Genomic DNA, 18,677 nt, shown 5'->3' with positions numbered 1-18,677 from the left:
ACTGTAAAAGGAAAACGGAAAGATCAACTGATCCTTTCCCCCCACAACACTGCCATCTGGTGGCAGCATGTGGCAAACCTATTCCATTAAAGCCTCCATCAAGTTTGCCTCCACAAAGATGGCAATATGCTTTATTGTACAGTACAGTTTCAGAGCATTTCCATTAAGAGTAAGTTATACTTTAACTATACATTTCAGCTGTGAAAATATATTTCATATTTTTGTTACCACATGTTTGTGATAGTTGGAGTTCCTTGTATAATCTATTACTTTATTATTCATTTAGAATTTCAGAAGAATATGAGTAGTTCTTTTTTTTTTTATGTGGATATGTTATAAGTCCTAGAAAGTGTCACGAACTGGGCCTCACGGCCATGACAAGAGAAGGGGGATATAGACAAGCGTGTAGTTTAACAAAAAGGGTTTATTTAACTTAGGTAGTATAATACAACACACGTTAGGCTTGCTAATTAGCAGAGGTGTCCCCACTCTCCTGATGACCCTCTGCCACGCACACCTGCAACACCTGCAGGGATAACAACCAGTGGCAGAGAGGGTCGTCACAAAAGGATCTTTTTTTCAAATATTTTTTTAGTTTTAGTTTTAGGACTTACTGTGTATCTGTGTATAGTTACTGTCTATTTTATTCGGTATTCTTCTTTTCTTATTTGTTACATGTTCAAAATGAATTCCTCTAATCAATTAATTCAAGTAATTACTAATAACACATGGTGAGGTGAAACTAATGTTTACACTTAATTAGTATTATATATGTTTAATTAAAATTATAGTTTAACAGCTCTCTTCATTTATTTGTGTTTCAGCAAATCACTAAATATCTATATTGTGTCTCTTTTAATGCTTTAATTATAACCTGTCCATAGCTTTTGTACAGTAGGGCAGACGGAAAAAACAAGATATTTAAATAACGTCACTTCCTGCAAAGTGGGCGTATCTTAAACTATCAACTACCCGAAGAACAACAATAACAAACGCAGCACCGAGGGGGTTCCGGGGACGGTGAGTGCAATGGTCTCTCTTTATACGGTGTCAGTTGCAAAATACAACATGAATAAGTTGCACGTGACGTTGGCTTGGTGATCCGTGAAAAACATCTCAACACCTTCCCCGAGATAGAGCTGAAGGTAGCGACGTAGCTGCGCACCTTCTCGAGGTCGACTCCAACTAACTGTCGCGAGCTTGTTCGGCTGTGAAATGGATACATGTGACCTCCGCTACTTTTGTAACTTCCACGTTAAATTCGTTATGTTGTACATTCGTTTTAGGCACCTGCGACATTGTGCAACCAGGCCTCGGTCGTAACCCCCTTACACACACACACACACACACACACACACACACACACACACACACACACACACACACACACACACACACAAAGACCCATAAATCCTGCTTGAAGAATATTTCGCCAAACCCTGTTGCAAAACCTGCGAGTTAAACTGTCCTTGCTTGCTAGTTAGTCTATATCAAATGTACATTAATAGTTATGATATTTTCTTGAGTCGTTGTGGGTCACTATTTAATTCGGGATCAATTTGTCAACAAAACGCTATTTGTTACTTTATGTAAAGCTATACATGTTTTAATTGGGGTTTCGTATTGTTGCCCTCAAACTACACCACGGAGGGCAGCAGCGAGTAGTTTAAAAACTTGAACTCTTATCAGGAGAAATAACTTCAATGACTTGAGGAACTTATAAAATGTAAGATACCCAGGAAGTGTAACAGGTGACCTGAGAAATGTAACATTGTGTGGGTTATGTTATAAATAGATGGATTTTCTTTTTATAATGAAGAATAAATAGTCATTTTCTTTCATTTTAAAGTTACCTGTCTTTTGTCAGCCTCATAATGCAAGTTTCATTCATTTTGAAAGCCGGCATTGTTATTCTTTCATTAATATACCATGCAGCTGTCGAAGATTCTTTATATTTGGATGAATAAATTAACTTTCTCTGGTTCCCAAACCCACAAATAGCTCTCTTTTATTGTCATTTCATCAAAGCTCTCATCAACATTTTCTCTTAGCGGCCGGGGAGATGTGATCTGATGTGTAGTTGAAAACAGGCTTTCCTTTGGTCTCTGCTACATCAGAGCGGTGAATCAGGGAATCTGTGAAACAAGAAACGAGCTATGACAGAAACATCAGATGGAGTCCGGACGTAACGCTCAGCCATTTTGTAAACACACCTCCTCGGGCGGGCTGAGTTTTTAAGATGATCAGACCCCGTTTGTCTGAAACTGATAGGGCTGATCGGGGTTGAAGAGAGAGGGTGAGGTGTGTGGTTGTGTGTTGTGTGTGTGTGTGTGTGTGTGTGTGTGTGTGTGTGTGTGTGTGTGTGTGTGTGTGTGTGTGTGTGTGTGTGTGGACGCGCAAAGTCAAGGTAGTATGCTCTGTTATTAGTGATGTCATTGCAAAATCATACTAAATATAAAACAACGTTTTTGTGTCCTACTTCATTAATGCAACACTCATCACATTAGGAAACGACTTAAGCTGAACTCCTTTAATAGTCTACAATACTACTGATACTGCGCCTAGTACTACTTATTAATGATGATTACTATTATTACTACTATTATTATTACTTATCACTACTACCACATTCTATTCTACTTTGTATTCCTCTGTGCTGCTTTTTCTGCTGCAGTACGTTTTAGTAATGCTTGGCAGGCATTTTCTTTCTTTTTTTCTGTATTTATATCATTCTGTAGCTTCCCAGTAGTATTCTTAATGTATTAAAATCCCCAAATAAAAATGTAGGTTACTGCATTATGTTTTTTAATACATACTGGATACCCTGATCCATAGTCTGTGTATTAGATGCAGTAATTTAGGTGGGGGGGGTCGGCATGCTCTCATTTTGGGGAAGCAGAGGGTTGGTACCGACTCGGAAGCGAAGCCATGTACTGCTGTGGATGGCCCGTACGCTGGGCCGGAAGGCACACAGGAACACAAACCACTAACTAACTAAGTCCCATGTTCTGCAAGGTAAAATAACTTGTTTAGTCAATAGAGTATTGTGGCTTTGAAGAGATCGATGCCGTTCATTCCCCCCCTGGTAAAGCAATGACAATATTCTAAATACAGCATACACTTCAACTGATATTATTTTCTTTTTTTGGGATTGCAAAATGTATTTCTCTGCAGCTCCTGTCTACATCTGCTTAACCTTGCCTGCTTTAGGAGTCCATTGACAAAAACAGTGATCTTACCTTGCAGGACGTTGGAGTATACATACACCCCACTTGAAAAAAAAAAATATTATATATAAATATTATTATTGATTGGCTTGCTTTGGTAACCTTCGTCACTGCTTTTTGCTAACTCCATGGAGAGAAAAAAAAGCAGATGGATTCAAGCTTCAATGGAAAAATATACTAAGAATAACACATTTTACAATAAGTACACTGTGGTTTTCTCTGTTTCAAACACATAGTTGGAATTGTCTTTGTCTGTGTGATGTCGAAACTTGATCAGTAATAGTTTTGATTTATTTAGTTTATAAATTGTCAGAAATATTCAGTCTTTTTTTTCTCCAACTAACAAAGATGTTCATGCCACGATGATGTGCAATGAAGAAAGGCAGTAAATCAACACATTGGAAAAGCTTCTTTTGAGGCCATTTTGCTTTCAACATTATCAATGAGATCAAACATTATCCATGATTATCAAACTGACGAACAACTTTCTGCTAATCCACTTCTCAGTTAGTGGCTAATTGTTTCAGCACCACACAGAATTACTTTCAGCAGGACAACAGGTGGTTGAGCTTCACTGAGAGAAGTGCATTTGTGTCAACTGTGCACCTGCTCTTGTCAGTGATACTTGGCCTCTCACGTTTCTGTAACGCCCTGTACATAGATAGGCCTGACTGTTTTTTCCTGCCTATGTTACCTGTTTTTCCTTTTCAAAAACACAAATATGAATAAAGGAATTACTACGTCATTCCTTTATTCTTTATTAAAAGGGCTCTTTTAAACACTGACATTCGTCACAGCATCACTGTAAATGTTCATGTGTTAGCAAATTTCAGTAGATGTTAGACAAATACTAGTACTATTATTATTATTATTATTATTACTACTATTTTCAAGAAGATTTCCTACTGTTACTAATTAATAAAATAATTTTAATTTGGGGACTCAAGGTCTCTCGTAATGAATGACTTATTTTTTCCGTAACAAATGATTTTAACGTCGTCCATGTATATAACATTTGGGGCAGCACACTTAAAATGTATTTTCACAAAACCATTAAAACCATCCAAACCCACTTGTTTTGTTAATGGTTTATATTAAATGTGAAAATACAAGTGAAATTGAGGATTGTTTAGAAAAATGACTCAACTATTTCACAAGAAGTGCATTCATGCCCTGCAGATACAGCTCTACAGTGTCTGCATCTGTGTGTGTGACCCTTTATGTCATAGAAGACTGCTTGTGTCCTGAGAGAGAAAACACCAAATATTTAACAAATGAAAGATAGCCGTGTCTTTTTACAGTGTGCAAATACAAAAAAAGTCAATAAAATAGGTGTAGTTATTACTAAAACATCAAGGCTCTTAAGTGGATTTTATTAGTAAACATTCACACTAATAGATGGAACACATTTAGTTTGTATGAGGTTTTCTAACGGGAATCTGGTGCGAGGAAACACGGCTGCTTTTTTCCGCTAAAATCAACACAAAATGAAAGTTCCTCTATTTTTCTGTTAAGAAATAACCTTAACCTTGTACATGATTCAGGACTTTATTACATTACTACAGCCTGAATCTTTAGAAAGCCACGCGCTTCATACAACTTTGCGTGTCCACTTCCTACAAGTGCAGTATGTGCAGACATACAAACTCAGATCCATTCTAACCATAACCCAGATATAGGATTTGTATGGCCGATTGGGATGTAAATAAACAATAAGTTGATTGTCTTTCCCTCTCATACCTCCTCAGGGCTGGGACCATGGATTCGTCCTCTGATGAGGAGGAGGTGCGCACCTTCGTCCAAGTCCTCAGCGAGAAATACAGCCCGGAGAATTTCCCCTATGGCCAAGGAGTCGTGGTAATGCCCAGCCCGCCAGGATCCCCTGTGAAAGGTGAGAGATGAATGCTGCAGGGATGTAGGCCATGATTATGATCACCAGTACAATGATTGTGCAACGTGAGCACTGACATGGCCTCCACCTTTTTACATTTTCATATCAAAAGGCTCCTGAAGTTTTAAAGTGAAGCTTTACTAACTAAGTGTGTTTGCAGATCGCCTGTTCTTGCCGAGCATCCTGGTTCTGAGTGACTCTGGGATCCGTAAAGCTGGAGACAGGTCAGACATTGCAGCTTTCTGTGCCCATGTGGTTGAGCTGGATCTGTCTCACAATCAACTTAACGACTGGACAGAGGTGGGTGTCCTTCAAAGACTTAGAAATCCCACAGAGAGTTTTATTAACTGATATTTCTCAAATGCAGAGCTACCCCAGACATAATCTTTCTCTAAGTTTTCCTTTTATTTTATTTTATTTTTTCCGTTGATGCCTGTGGGTTTCCAGATCTGCGACATTGTTTCCAACATCCCCCACCTGGACTTCCTCAATCTGAGCATGAACCCTCTAAGCGGCGTAGAGCTGGAGCCCAGCTTGGCTGAGGTGTTCCCCAGGGTCCGGCAACTTGTCCTCATTAACACACACATCAGCTGGGACACCGTGCACACACTCACACAACATACACCAGAGTAAGTGATGAAACGTGTAAATGTTGCCTGTGGTTGTTGATAGAATGACTGACTGTGCGGTGAAGTATTAAGACCAGAATATACAACAGATGTGTCCTTATTTATTGTATAATACGTCTATTCTACCACGGTGATCATCACACAGTAATATAGCTGAAAGTTACCCACATTTACCTCTCTGCTGCTGTGAATACTCACAAGAGCATCAAATCTGTATCAACCTGCAGCTGAAAATGTACTGCTGTTTTAAAGTTACTGTGAGGAACTTTTAACTGGTGATGACACAGTCTCAATTTAATTATGATGCATCTACATGACCTACATGATCCAGGCCGCATTGCTGGGCCCGCCGGGGGGGAAGGGAGGCACAGGAGAACCAGAACCGTGACTGTACAGGGAATACCTGTCAGATCCTGCTGCAGAAAAACATTAGCCTGTCTTGGGGACTCTGGTGCGGGGAAACGCACTTCACTTTTGTCTGTAGGGGCCACCAAATGCAACACAAAATTAAAGATCCTTGTAGCAAATGTAAGTACTGTTTGTTGAAACCTGCAAAGCCCAGATGAAGTTGCTTTGAAACTACAAATTTGCAACCTTTTTTTTTTTTATAGGGATTGCCATTTTCAGCAGGAACAAATGGGCATGGGTCTCGGGTAGAAAAGTCATAAAGTATGGAGAGATGCACTGTTAGTTTTTAGTTTAGAATAAAAGCAGGCTAAGCAGATGCCAATACAAACCCTTTATTTAACACATTTGTGAGATGCAGATTTGTCCAGAAAACGTTGTTGTATTTCTCAACCTGAACCAATTAACCACATCATACAGGCTGGAGGAGCTTTTTCTGTGCCTGAATGGCTACAACACTGTGTCCGAATCCCAGACCTCCTGTCCATCTCTACGCCTGCTGCAGATTACAGAGAACCAGCTGCAGGAATGGACAGAAGTGCGGAAGTTTGGGCAGATGTACCCGAGTCTGAGAACACTGGTTCTGGCCAATAACAGTGTGGGCTCTGTGGGTGACACCCGTGATGGACTGCAGCAGCTCTTTCCCAACCTGCGCAGCATCAACCTCAACAACTCAGGTCTGAGCGGGACGGCCACATTTTCATCTCGCCATGTTCAGTATTCAGTGCATGCTGGGAATTTTTGTATTTTCTGTGGCCCTAAAACTCTGTGATGTTGCGTTATGCAGGGCTTAGTAAATGGGAGGACATTGAGAGGCTGAATTTCTTCCCTAAGCTGGAGGAGGTCAAAGCAAAGGGGATTCCTTTATTGCAGCCTTACACCACCCACGAAAGACGTAGCCTCCTTTTAGCACAGTGAGCCTGAACTTACACACACATACACACCCATGCAGGATGGCATGTTTTCTTATTTGCTAACTAATCCTCATGCTTACAAATGTCCTTGGCTGCAGGCTGCCATCTGTCGTGCTGCTGAATGGGAGTTCAGTGTCAAATGGAGAGAGAGAGGATGCTGAGAGGCTTTTCATCCGTTACTACCAGGACTCCCCACAACAGGAACTTTCTGAGAGGTACTCAGACGTGTAGTATGCTTGTATTATACAACTCGGCATACGAGTTCAGAATAATATACAAAACGTATTTAAAGTAACAGCGTATGCACATAACTCCTTATTTACTGAAATAATGACAAAAATAGGCCTTTATTGAACAAGGTGGAACTAACATAGCATGTTTTCAAAGTGAAGCAACAGGTCAGTATTCATTTGTATTATTTGATTTGGTTTTGGTTTGGAATGGCCAATCAATATCAAAGTAGGCACACACAATTGTGTATGCCATGGATGTTATTAAACATAACTATTAATAATAATAAACTACTTGTATGGCACCGTCCATACAATCCAGTTTACCTCAGAAGAACATTTAACAAACGTCTTAAAAGATGGCAAACAAAACATTAAAATACAATAAAACTGGGTCGAATAATGCAAATGCAATTCAAAATAAGAGTCAATAAAAGGATACAGACTACTTAAAAGATGACAAAAAGATGAGTCTTCAGATGTGAAGTGTAACTACTAACATTCTGTCCTCTTGGATGTTTTCAACAGAACTAGAATAATCTGTATGCGTGTATTGACCCTGCGAGGCGGAGCTTTGTGTGTATTTGTATCCAGCAGGTATTTAACACAATGATAGTTGTCTTCATAGTTCGTATTAATCAGGAGCCTGAACGTGTGGCACCAAGTGTTGACTCTTTGAACACCTGTGAAGTCGTTACAACAGCAACAACACATCCCTTGTCCTCTATACATTTACAGTATGTGATATAATATTTGGAAAGCCCTCCTCAATGGGGTGAGGGGAGCTGACAGCGGTCAAATAATTGCCAGTGCTCCTCACTGACTGCATTCCACTTAACCTCGGCAGAATGTTGGAGAGGGATTTGTGAAGGAAGGTGCAGTCTCTGACAGGGGGAAACTAACCTTTGGGAGACAATGCCACCAGTCTCTCCCTGCTCAATGAGTCCTTTGTGCAAGGAATTCTCTGATTGGAAAAGTGATACACAAGGTAGCAGGTTGATTTTCTATTTCATGTATACACCTACTCTGTCAACCTCAAACCTTAAGTTGAGAGATTGATTTATTTTCTGATATCACTGGAGCTGGAGTGGATCTGTTCGCTATGAATCACGTTTTGTTACGGCAAAGAAAAGGACTATTTTTTTGCATGGGAAGAACCAAGATGTGTTTGGTAAAAATGCTGCGCATATTTTAAACCATGTCACTACATAGTATCATGTCTTGCATAGTTTCAATCACCACTTCCTGTTAGTGAATGCTCCGTATTCGTGGTCCTGGTTTGTAGCCAGATTCTCGGTGTGGGTCCGAGGTTAGGGATCGCCATGACTGCATTTGGGGTGCTACGGGGGTGTCGGACACACTCGGTAAGCAGTGAACACACCGATATCCCCTTACATTTCGGATGGGGCTGTGGCCATGCTACCCGGAGAGATCAGATCACTGCATGGTGGGTCACAGCCTCTCAGGTGAACAAATCTGACAACAAGTCTGGCTTTGAGTAACTATAAACGCAGCTCAAACCATAAATCACACCGGTAGAGACTGAAACACCTCAATAATCTCTTATGGATGTGCAGAGAATTGTGAATAATCTGGGTAAAGAGGTTGTGGGAAGCAGAAATATAAAGAAATAAATGTGTTCGCTGGACAGAGAGGATTAGTGTCAAGGAAAAAGTGAAAGAGAGGACTGGGTTGAAAAAGAAATCTAACTCAGAGTATCCAGGAGAATAAGTAGAGATTGACTGAAACACATTGAGGGCCAGCATGGGAGGGAAGAGGGGCAATGGACATTATAACTTTTAAAGCAGGTTGTCTTTCAACCAGAAGGCTGTAGAAATGAGAGCATGAGAGAGGATGAAACGCCAAAAGAGATCTGCGCCAGGTAGTGTCTGTATCAGCACCACAAGCTGTTTTCAGCTACTTTACTCCTCATTATCAAAGAATGCTTGAAAAGACAACTGGAATGCTGACTTGTTATCACCTGCAGCGATATTTGGTCTATTATACTATGCTAACCACCTTTTTAAATGAAGCCTTTTTAGCTAAATGGTTTCTCTTAGAATGGCACTTTGTGCACTGTGGCCTGAGAGGAGAATTCCCAGGGTGGACCACAAGTTTTGGCCAGAAACCCCAGGCCAGGGGATCGGCTTTGTCGGGGAGTTTTGGGGAGGAGAGGGAAATTGCTTTGATTGGCCCAGCTGTTACAGTAGCTTTGAAAGCACAGGTCCTTTTCTCCTGGATTTTATTTAATCGTTCCTGGTTCCTTATCTCAAAATGCATTCCCCTGAGGTGGCAGAGAGCTTTCTCACGGCCTCTAGTCTAAACACACACAAAAGGTACACTATGTTTTGACTTACCGGTTTTTATGCCCGTTTTGAATCTTCTTGTAAAAGAAATAAACAGCGGAAAGGCCAGAAATTCATGAAGAAATCTGAAATAGAGCACAAAACATTTTGGGCCGAGCTGGAGGAGTTGGCACAAAGAATAAGAGGGTGCATATTTGCAACGTCCCTTGCTTGAATCCAGATGGGGGCACTTGTTGCATCTCGCCCTCCTCTGCATTACCATATCGGCTGATTTAAAAACAACACCGGGTACATGTGGAAGAAAGTTGGTATTGAGCCCTGCCTTAAAATCACAAATACAGCGTCTCAATTACTTTGCTTTCGAAGTGGTGTTAAATTTATCATTTGACTTGTTTGCTGACCTCTTAATATGTGTTTGAAGACTAACATAATCACATTCTTACTGGCACATGATGCAGACGCAGGTTACAATAAAACATGTACTGTGTGTGAAAACTGCTTTTTTTTAAAATTTCTATTCAGAAGTCTTTACAACAACAATAAAAAGCCAAAACCCTTCAGTGATCTGATGTGCTTCCTCCCAGGTACCACATCCTTGTATCCAAGTATGGTCCGTTGGCCCCGCTGGCGGAGGTGGACCTGAGCCCCCGCAGCACCATGGTGGACGTTCGCTGGGGTGACCGGGTGGAGGCCGTCAGCCTTCAACTGGAGCAGACGGTGGGCGACCTAAGGAAACGCCTCCGAGCTCTGCTGCAGCTGCCCACCAGCGGGATCAGGCTATTCTACATCAACCGGGAGATGTCTTCGGTCGTGGGACCTGAGGAGTTGAAGTGCGGCAGCCGGGCCCTCCATTCCTACAGCATCCGAGACGGGGATGAGATTCTTGTCGTGCCCAAAGTCAAAAGTCGCTGCAGCTCCTCAGGTCTTTGAGTCAGGAGGCTCTCTGGTTTTGGATGAACGGGACTTCAGGACTGTTAGACGAACACTTACTTTGATTTGAGCCTTTATTTAGATTAAAGGAAAAGGTCAATTTATTCAGCCTTGAATGTAGAGATGACTGCTGTCCACCACACTGAACAAATCTATACATAATAATAATAATCTATATATAACAGTCTATTTGCACAAAGGAGTTCCACATGTATCGTATCTTTTGAGTTGCACAATTCGGTGGTGCTTGAGGTAAGACTGCAGTTTAAATCTCAAAATCTAGACATAGTGCAAATAGTCCTCTGAAAAAACAGCTGCCATAATTACCTACTGACTGTACAATTTGCACATTGATTTAAAAACTAAATCTATTTTATAATGAAGGTGTTTTTCTGATCAGAATTGAGATTTAAGAAGGAAAAAACTTCCCCTTGCTTGTGCCAATTATTTGAGTAGTAAAACATGTTGATTGGGTGACAAAACCAATAGATGATACACAAGTTCTGATGGAAATTTAGGTTTTAAAAATCCAAGCTGCTGTGTGCATAAGTTCTGTACTTTCACTGCTCAGTGTGTTTTCTAAATGCTTTTCTGCATCATAATCAGCAGCTCTACAATGTTTTTGCTCCATTTTTCCATTATTATTTGGGTAATAGAAGATTCGTTTGAGGCTTGTTGACAGTGAACTGTGAACAGTGCAACTTTTTTTTTACTCATATGAAGCCTGAACAATGGCAAACAATGTACCCTAATCATGCAGCAGCCAATCCGACTTGATGTACGTTTTATTTAGATTTTCATGATCATGACTGTCTCAAAGAAGCTTAAATTCTCCTCAACTTTTCTCTGAGCATACTGGATTTTCCGACGCGAATGTTCTTTTCCAGGTGTGTGTGTGTGTGTGTGTGTGTGTGTGTGTGTGTGTGTGTGTGTGTGTGTACACATTTTTTTAAATGATTTTTCCCTGCTTCTTCCCATCATTCAGATCCCTCTCTTTCCACATGACTCTTGATACCAATGAAATAGCCCTGAATAAACCCCGAGCTACAGTGTGTCAGGGATAACGCATAGCGCATCGGAGCTGCTGCTCGGTCAAGACGCGCTGGCAGAAAGACGAGACAAGTCCGAGGTGAGCTTGGGTCTGGGACGGAGAAAAGAAGGAGCGTTGATGCTCAAGTTACTGCTGGTCTTGTGGCCATCCAGCCCATGAATGAAGCAGCTCTCTCAGCTGGGAAACGTTGAGGCCCAGTCGGTGTGGTTACCACACACCGGCCGCTGTGTCACGGACACTTCCACTGCATTTAAGTTACAATGGGTTCTCGTCCCTCAACCATTCACCTCAGTCTCTCCTTCACATCCGTCTGACAAACCTGACACTTCCAGTGTCCGCTGAGTCACACGACATGGGGTCGTGGACTTTTCCGTTGGCTCACATTGGCAATGATTGTTTTCAAAATCAGAGAATAGATAGAAAAACGCTTGACCACTTTCTGGCAATGGACGGCCTCTTCCACTGCAGGAATTTAGCAGCCCGCAACCTGGGGTTTCTCATAACCTGAAACTTCTTAGAACCTTGTAAGGCCTCACTAAACTGCCCCATGGGAATAGTGAGTAAAATACGGTATCTAGGCTAGCACAGTTTTCCACATGATGATGCTGCTGTCGGGCAAGTGGACAGCGACCTTAGGAGTTCCCCAAAATTGAAGCCAAAATATCTCAAGGAAACATGCAGCAGAGTTTTCAGTGAGCGGAGCATGCATTTTAAACGTCACTGTCATCAATCGATCGCGTTCATTTAAGTAATTTTGGGAAACCCAAATTGTGGTCACGCTTAATAGTGGATTAAATGTGCAGCCCTACTGTGTGCAGATTGTGATCGCCAAATCCTGACAGAAGTTAGGTTTTGAACACGAGTACAGATGTTGCTTGCTGTGTATTCATGAACATAAATGGTGTGTGGTGCCCAGGAAATACTAACCCATCGCCTTTTCAGGAGGTTTGTATTGCGTCATACAAAGAATCATTTGGGTTTAAGCTCATAGTCCAAATACAGACGTGTCAGGCTGATTTTAACGTTGGAGTGTTTGAAACCACAGTGGGTGACGTGAGCTTCAAGGATCAAATGTTTCTCTTGAACACACTTAATCAGCTTTCTGTTACTAAAAGTGTGTGAAAATGTGTTGGGGATTAATATAGGCCTATATTAATCAACCAACTTGAGACGTTTGACTTTTACTCTGGATATAAATTAAATTTGTTAAAAACAGAGATTGTAACACTAAACTACAAACCATCCGAAACTATACAACAAACTCTTAATTTAAATTGGAGTTCTAAAAGAATGACATATCTTGGGATAACTTTAACAAAAAGTACTGAGGATCTATATAAAGCCAACTATATTAAAGTAGATTCAGAGCTTGGGATAAAATTATTTCAAGGTTTATATAGAACGGCCAAAGGCAAAGAGTCAAATATAAAACACTACAGATTGGGGAAAATAAAGGAGGCTTGTCACTACCAATAATAATAACCAATAATTAGAACCATAATAGGAGCTTACAACTCAAAGAAATATAGAAACATATCAACCGTATATCAAAATCTGATGGAAAAATTTGGAAATATAACATTTGATGTAAAACTGAAATGGGAACAGGGACTTGGTGTGAATATTACAGAGGATGAATGGTTGAATATTTGGAAGATACAACATTCCTCAAAATCTGCGCGAACTGTTGGAAAAATATAATTACAGGGCTCTCAAGTGTCACGCATTGAGCGTGACTGTCACGTATTTCGGTCTTAAGTCACGCCCTCCCGCCACACATCGTATTTCTCACGCTGAAAAAAAACTCTAGGCTATTTAATGTGCCGCAGCGCACAAACATGACCTGGTCGCGCTGCCCTCACCATGGAGGAATCAAGCACGTCTCCCCCGAATCCCCTGGAGGTCTTGCCGCGAGGTGCCACTCATCAGCCAATCAAAAAAAAGAAATGGGCTACACGAATAGCCAATCAAAAAAACATATCTGTTGTATCTGGGTGAAATGTAATCCAGCAACCAATGAAAATAAAGCTAATAATAATATGGGGAGGAGGGGAGCTGGTCCATGGGCATACGGCATGGGCGAGGGCGCGGCCGGGGGGGATATGTCACTCGCACCTGTCTTAAAAACTTGAGAGCCCTGTAATTAGATTCTTTATTACTCCCCAAATTACAAACAAATGTCTGTCTATTGATCAACCATGCTGTAGGAAATGTGGGGCAGTAAATGTAAACCACGCCCATGTATTTTGGCTATGTCCGGAAATTGTACAGTTCTGGGGAAAGGTCCATATGGTTATTGTAAAAATTCTGGGCTATGACACACCTAAATCCTGTATGTTCCTATATGTTGGTAATATGACAACAGACACTGTGTTAAAGGAAGACAGATATCTGCTGAAAATTCTGCTAGCAGCTAGTAAAAAGGCTATGACAAAGAGATAGCACACAATAGAACCACCATCACAAGATGGATGGTTGAAAATTGTGAGTGAAATATATGAGATGGAGCTGTTAACCCACAGAATAAGAGCTCAAGAGGAGCAATGTCGTGACAAGTGGCAGAAATGGACGATGTTTACACGTCAACAATAGAGAACAAGAGGACTTGTCATGTTTTTGAGAGGACAGAGCAAACTAGACCCTTTTTGTCGTAGTGCCGTCTGGAGAGCTAGTACGACACACCGGTGGGTAAACACTCACTTGCACCCTGTGTTTTCCCTGTGTTTTCCATAGTGAACGACACATCTGGTTTGTAAATGATCTGGTGGACAGCACAATCCTGCTTGGTTAAATAACGGAGCTCACAATTCCCATTGATGGAGGTCGCGTTGAGTTCCACTGTAATCTGTTCACGCTCTATTCAGTAACAATAAGTCTTGTGCAAAAGTAAATAACTTTAACCTGATGTGTTCAATTGTAATCTTATAAATGAGAAACTTGCATATTAGTTGTTTGAAAGATATGTTTGCACAGCAATATGTAATAGATATAAGAGTAGGATCAGAAGTTCAGGTATTGGAATTGGTATGGGGATGTAAAAGATGGTGTCAGAACATCTCTCGTGGGAAGTAATGGGATAAACTTAAAGCATTTTATTTCTAAAGTAATATTGGATTTATTGGTTGTTTGCATGTTCTGATATTTCTTGATATATTTGATTTAAAATGTGTACGAGATCCGTCATTCCAGGGAAAAAAGTGTTGTTTATGGGCATTTGTAATTTTGACACTAACATGTTATCTGTGCACCTGTCACCCTCACTTTTATCCTCCAGTAATACCAAATACAAAGATTATATTCAGATTTTAAAATATAAAAGATAGTTGCTAATCTATAATAGTTTGCCTGGGGTTGTGTTAATTTATTATGCTTGCTTTCTGTGTTTATCTAAATATTTGTAATGGTAAATTCTTGTTTTCTTTCTTGAGATCATCTTGCCATATCTACACCTGGACTGTGTAATGTTGCTTTGACTTCTCTTTAAGAAATACATATTTCAGCTTATTCCAGTATTACATCTTTATTACAAAAAAAAGTGATCCTGTCAACCAAAATTCAGGGAGACATCTTGAGTCAGCTATTCTCACATGACGTGCTCTTCTATAATGTATATCAAACACAACTTTTGGCCATATTTGGGTCTACTTGAACCCTCAGTGCTCTGCTCACTCTATGCTCTGCCATGCCCTCTGCTGCGGCTGGTATTTGTATTTTTATCATATTTCCATTCACCACATAGCCACTTCTGTCACTTTTTGCATATACAAACGGTGTGCTTGTACTGGTCAGTTGTTAATGAGGCCACGTTGAATTTGATGAGAAGAACCAATGAACTGTGCTGAACACAGTTTATAGGTACTGTATGATTTCATGGACCATGACGTTTTGATCAGATGTCGGTGCTAGGTGAGAGATAAGATTCACTAAGTTCATTATAATTAATCCTAGGCGATCAAACATCTTTATCCAAACTACCAAAGGGAAATAACAAAAACACGTCACTGCATCATTTCAATAACTATATACATATTCAGACTAAATTAGTACAATAATAAAGCACCTGGTGTAAAATAATTGGCTTGCTTACATACCACCTACTGTTGACCATTTCCCGGTCTTCATTGAAAGACAAGAGCATTGTGTTTCAGGCAGAATGTGCACGTGCTCGGCATGCACGGCTCTGTTTAACAGGCCGAACACTTGGCCGGGGAGAAGATGGAATTCTGCATATCTTCTCTCATTCTGGCAGGCTGGTTTTAGCCGAGCTGCAAAAAGTCCATTCCATACGTGTCAGGCAGTGTTGTGTTTCTGGGGCATTCCCTCTATTTTCCCCCTCCTTCTCTTCTAGCAGCTCTAATCCTGTGTGGGATATCTATGCCACCCACCTCTCCAACACACAGTCACCAGCAGGACCTCCTCAGAGTTAAGGTGTTCTCCACATTTTATTGGATTGTAACAAGGACCTGAACATAGACGTTGATGCACCGTTCAGAAATACAGTGGAAGCTGTTTTACCTTGGTAACTGGGGTTTGGAATAATGAAAATCCAAAAATCACCTTCAACTAACTACTGAAGTTATTTCAGGAATCTTTAAGGAGTTTATCTGATCGATCTCCAAATTTGCAGATCACTCATAAAATGAAGGAAACCTCATTTCCTCTGGCATCTACTGTAGCGCCGCCATTGGGTTGACACTTTTTATTGTGAGTGAAATGTCTTTTCTTTTTTTTTTTATAGTTTTTATTGTCAAAATAAAAAGACAATACATAGACATAACATCAAGAGGACGACATGTAAAAATAAAAAGACAATACATAGACATAACATCAAGAGGACGACAAAACAGTGAGACACAAGTCAGCAAAACATCATATATTCAAGTACGGTGTGTGGTATAGAAGTACGATGTGTGTGTCCGTTTGTGTGTGTGTGTGATTTCATCTAAAAATAAAATATAAATGAGAGCAGATTTACATGTATTTATGCATGTACATGGGTTACAATTGGGTTTCAGGCTAAGTCAAGTTTGTAAAAACATAGTGAAGGATGACCAGATCGGGTGGTGTTCTGTTTTATTGTAAATGATGGAGGGGGTTAGATTTTCCATTGAAATGTATTCGATCATTAGGTTTTTCCAGTGTGTGATGTGTATGTTATTCCTCAATTTCCAGTGAATGAAATGTCTTAACAGCTATTAGATGAGCTGACATATATGTCCCTAACGGGTGATTCACAATGACGGCTGATGTTTCCTCTTGTGACACCATAAGGGCGTTATTTTTTATTTTGAGTGTAATGACATGGCATGTCCCAGACGTTCTATCATCATGTCTTTGGTCAACCCCAGACTTTTCATCTCGTGCTTTTGGCAGGTTGCCATTATTAGTTCAGGATGAAATCTTGATAACTAACTATTGGATGGATTGTCATGACCTGTAGCTCAGACAGTAGCATGTCCCACAGAATGGTTGGTGGTGCCTTGACTCTTCATTTAGCAAAACTGTCAAGTCAATAGTGTAATTTGTCCAATACTTTAGTTTGTGACCAAATACCTGCAAAAATAATGACATTCCCATTGGCCTGAGTTTTACTTTGTGTTCAGACTTCAGTTGGAAGATGGATGCGGTTTGTTTTGCATAGATCACACCTTGCTGCGTAAACAGGACCCGCTGCACAGTTGGTATTCTGATCTGCCCTTGATCTGCCCCATTGCATTATGAAGTGGGATTGAGGGCAGGGGGGCTGAACAGGGCCTATTGTATGCTGAGGTGAAGGAGTCGTTGGGTTAAGAAGGTTTGGGTTACTGGAAGGAGGTTCACCATTGTGAATGGAAAGGAAGGAGAGGAGGGCAGGGCAGAGCCAACCGCTGGGCATCAAGGTTGAATTAGAGTGGCCCACTCCACGGATTAGGTGTCTACCGAATAGAGCTCAGTGGGTATCCAGTCCAGGACCTTCTTTGTGAAGGTCAGGCTTGATGGATTCTCCAAAACGTGTGATGCTGGATACTTTGACCCTGTTCCCACAAGGTGCCCTCCTACTGCAGAGAAACTTTTGATGTCATTTCTGTCTGTCTCTTGCAACATCGTAAACATTGTAAAGGTGGTATGAGCCACCCACCAGCAGCCACACTGAACCTCGATTATACTTACTGCAATGACGGCTCTGCAATGACAGACTGCTCACGGACATGATCTGGCGTGGAATAGTGACAAGGAAACATCTGGATCTTTTGTACTCTCAAAGCTCTTCAAAGTTCTCCATTTTCTCCACCACGTAGTTTCAAAATTTTGGATGTGCACAGGCAGGCGAAGAATCATTGACATCTTGATGTTGAACTCAGTTATATGCGTACAGTGCAATGCCCTATGTGCCTCCCATTCACTGTCTAACTTAGGAGCTCATGCTTATATCGCCGCTTTGGTCAATCAGCATCAAAGGTGACATGTATTGCTTTTGTTAAGAGCTGTTTGCACCGTCCCCTCCAACCATAAGTTGCCATCAAAGGTCATCAAAGTTGAAGACTGAGAAGTTGCAGTATTGCAAAAGGTATGGATGTAAGTGAATGATTCAGGGAATCAGAATTAGTCTAATGAAATAAAGTCGTACGAGTCACCTGACCAGGGCCAAAGGTGAAGGTGTTTTTGCCTGTTCAAAATGGCCACACACAAGGGTTGGGTGAGAAGTCTGTTTGAGACCGAGTTTGCGGGCCATAAAACCAAAATGATGAGCTAAAAGACACAAAGGTCTTGTTCAGACTGTCTGCCCAATCATTTTTATTACATACCATTTTTACTCCAAGCAACCCTTTTACACTAACATATAGTCATTGAATGTTTTGTTAAAACAGACCTATTGATTTAGCTCAGCTTTAAGTATTGAGAAGAAGAAAAAAGCATTATGATTTTCTTCCATGTTTTCTTTTCCTCGTGAGCTATTTTGAGGGTCACTGAATGGGAAAGCAAGTGCGAGAAACCGGGTGTATCGGCCCATCTTTATTCTTCTTTCCCACTTCTGCATCCTCCACATCTCCCAAAACCCAAAACAGAACATCAGGAAGCTCCCCCGTCCCTGTGGGTCATTTGTAATTGTTGAT

At 40.8% G+C, this 18,677-nt stretch overlaps 1 protein-coding gene across 1 annotated transcript in view; it reads left to right on the top strand.

The window, feature by feature from the left end:
- Positions 1–973: 973 nt before the first annotated feature.
- The window catches only part of tecta (tectorin alpha), a gene marked incomplete at its 3' end in the record, with an annotated part of 40,420 nt that continues 22,716 nt past the window's right edge, over positions 974–18,677 (top strand). The window contains exons 1-7 of the mRNA XM_079237813.1: positions 974–1,020; positions 4,976–5,118; positions 5,279–5,418; positions 5,566–5,747; positions 6,573–6,829; positions 6,940–7,066; positions 7,165–7,281. Coding sequence (XP_079093939.1) covers positions 4,986–5,118; positions 5,279–5,418; positions 5,566–5,747; positions 6,573–6,829; positions 6,940–7,066; positions 7,165–7,281 — 956 coding nt within the window. The 5' untranslated portion in view covers positions 974–1,020; positions 4,976–4,985. The remainder of the gene's footprint in view (positions 1,021–4,975; positions 5,119–5,278; positions 5,419–5,565; positions 5,748–6,572; positions 6,830–6,939; positions 7,067–7,164; positions 7,282–18,677) is intronic.

The sequence above is a fragment of the Taurulus bubalis genome, assembly GCF_910589615.1.
Source record: "Taurulus bubalis genome assembly, chromosome: 2".
Taxonomy (NCBI): Eukaryota; Metazoa; Chordata; class Actinopteri; order Perciformes; family Cottidae; genus Taurulus; species Taurulus bubalis.
This window is presented reverse-complemented; position numbering and strand designations above follow the sequence as displayed.